At 35.5% G+C, this 2506-nt stretch overlaps 1 protein-coding gene across 1 annotated transcript; it reads right to left on the minus strand.

The window, feature by feature from the left end:
* Positions 1 to 1035: 1035 nt before the first annotated feature.
* Positions 1036 to 2151, minus strand: LOC143566265 (F-box/kelch-repeat protein At2g43445-like). Its single transcript, XM_077053013.1, has one exon. It carries the CDS (start codon positions 2149 to 2151, stop codon positions 1036 to 1038), a length of 1116 nt encoding a protein of 371 aa, XP_076909128.1.
* Between the last annotated feature and the right edge of the window lie 355 nt (positions 2152 to 2506).

Raw genomic sequence — 2506 nt, forward strand, 5'->3', positions numbered from 1 at the left:
TCAAAAATGACGGAACTAGGCATCATTGATCAGACTAGATTGAAAAAAAGATATAAAGTGATACCTTGAAATAGATTTGAATGAACCAAGTTGAGTGTAGTTACGACATGAGTGTTTCACTGATTTGCATGATTCTATATGATGTGTGGTTGTGGATTTTGAAATTAAAAGAACCACCGAGTAATACTTAAAAGAAATAGAGATTTAGAGTTTTGAAAAATTAAATTGTAAATTGAATGAAGAGAACATGCCTTAATTAAAATATTAATGTGTACATATGCAGCAGCCAAGAATTTGAGTTATTCGGGTTGTTCGGGTCAACCCGATTTTGGATATTTTAACCCAAATACCAACCCGAATGTTTATTCTCGGGTTCGGGTTAAGAGTTTATTCGGGTCGGGTACATTCGGGTCTCAGTTTGCTTCGAGTCAGGTTTGTTATTCGGGTACGGTTAAAAAACACACCCCTATCGGCTATCCCAACCTGCCCGACTGTCTATTTGTTCTTTTGTAGTTAGCAGTTGATGGTTCCTAACAAAGCTATTACACAAAAAGAAGCACCGAATAATAAAACGAAAGACAACACACGATCCATGTATCTACAAGTGTATGAGCGTTATTTTATTTAAATGATTCCGAAGGACATGTATAGTAATATAAGTATAGTTCTTGTTTATTGCAGCTTCTTCACTTAGCAACAAACAGGTAATTAGTAAAGCTTTTAGAAGAAGAAAAAACATACTTCGGAAAAAAGTAGAAAAAAGAAATAACGGGGAAAGTATAATTGATGAGGGAACGAAAACATTCAAATGGCTCATGACACTTTAGTTAATCAAAGACCGATAAGCAAAACCGTAGGTTCCAAAACAACATTCTCCAATTTAATATTCAACCAAAAACATTCAAAACAAAACAAAATATGCAAACTTAAGTAATAGAAAAGGATTATGCAAGACTATTGAAATTCAAATTGAAACACCATTATCCATAGCTTGCGTCTGGACTCAGTCATGAAACAGTGCTCGCCGACCCTGCATCAAGAATACATTCGCGATAAGCTATCCTTTTCGGTCCAAGAGAATACGGTTTTCCCACAAGTTGTCGCACGTTCTCTGTCAACCAATTCGAGGCTTTCAACATACGTATCCATCTGAAGTTTGCAACAATCAGTTCCAAATTCCAAATGATTTGTCACATTTGTTTGTTTATATAAATAAACTTTTGAACCTTTGGCACGGAAGTATGCCAATATATCACCATTAATGATGGGTTGGAAAACTGTCATCCGTCTATATGAATCTCTTTTCACTTTAGAAAGTGGAGACAAAGATTCAATATTACCATACTCTTTCATCACCCGAATCCAACTATAATCATCTTTCAAAAAGTTATTATATTCCGTATGAACCACCGCTAGACAACCATTTATGGTGGTTACCTGCTCGACTTTCCAAGATTTAGGCAACAAAATGTAGCCAAATACTCGACTGCTCAAACTGAATGTCAATATATAATTACTAGGGCCCCCGTGTGTTGTTGAATAACCATGAACCAACCAATGCAATTTTCCATGGAAAAAGCATGCCTTCCGCGTTAGATAAGTATAATAAATAAGCGGAGTAGATGGGGAAGGGATCGCCACAATGTTGTAACATATAGCCACAATGTTGTAATCATCAGTGATCGGGTCAAAACCAAATCCTAATGCAAACATAGCATAGGTTCTTGATTTCAAAGGAAGACGACATGGCACGTTTAGTTTGCGCCTGATTGAAAAGTTACATAGACTTAAAATTTCCTTATTTTTATCATACAGACACAGAATTCCATTACAAGAACCAATAACAGAAACCTTCTGCGCATAGGGGAACTCAACTCCGGGTATGAACACGAGCCCAGAACCAGGGTCGAACTGGTCTGCTGAATGCAATGTGTAGATGTCTCTCTTCTCGTGATTTCCATGACCAATGATGTGTCGGATGATGACCTTTGGAGGGTTTTTAGAACATCGAAGGCGGTGATCTTTGAGGAATTCGGGGCTAAGAAGACGAGAATGCCAGTATTTGGAGAGTGATTGGAACCGGATGATGGATTTGGGTGGTAGTCTTTCAAAGATTTGAACCATCAAATCACTACAAATATAGCTAGACATTATGTGCTGAAACTAAGTCACGAAACGCAAACATGGATGAAGAACAAACAAATATTTAATGGTGTAGGATTACAACTAGGAAAGTATTTATCTCCTAATTTAATTAAAACGAAATAACATAACATATAAAGTTAATAAATTCTAAAAATTAAATAGATGATTGTTTCCTAGTTTACTAAAAAGAAGAATTATCTACCGCTGAAAACTTTATTATTTTAAAACAATATTGGATCTTAAGAGTCATAATTGTTTTGTTTTTATTTTATTGTGGCAAGATCCATAAGATCATATTAGTGATGATAAAGTTTATAATGAGTCACACATCTCATAATGAGTTTTATTACTTGTTAAGAGC

The sequence above is a fragment of the Bidens hawaiensis genome, unplaced genomic scaffold (genome assembly GCF_021521415.1).
Source record: "Bidens hawaiensis isolate Kalapana, Puna unplaced genomic scaffold, B.hawaiensis_p1.1 tig00001236_1, whole genome shotgun sequence".
NCBI lineage: Eukaryota > Viridiplantae > Streptophyta > Magnoliopsida > Asterales > Asteraceae > Bidens > Bidens hawaiensis.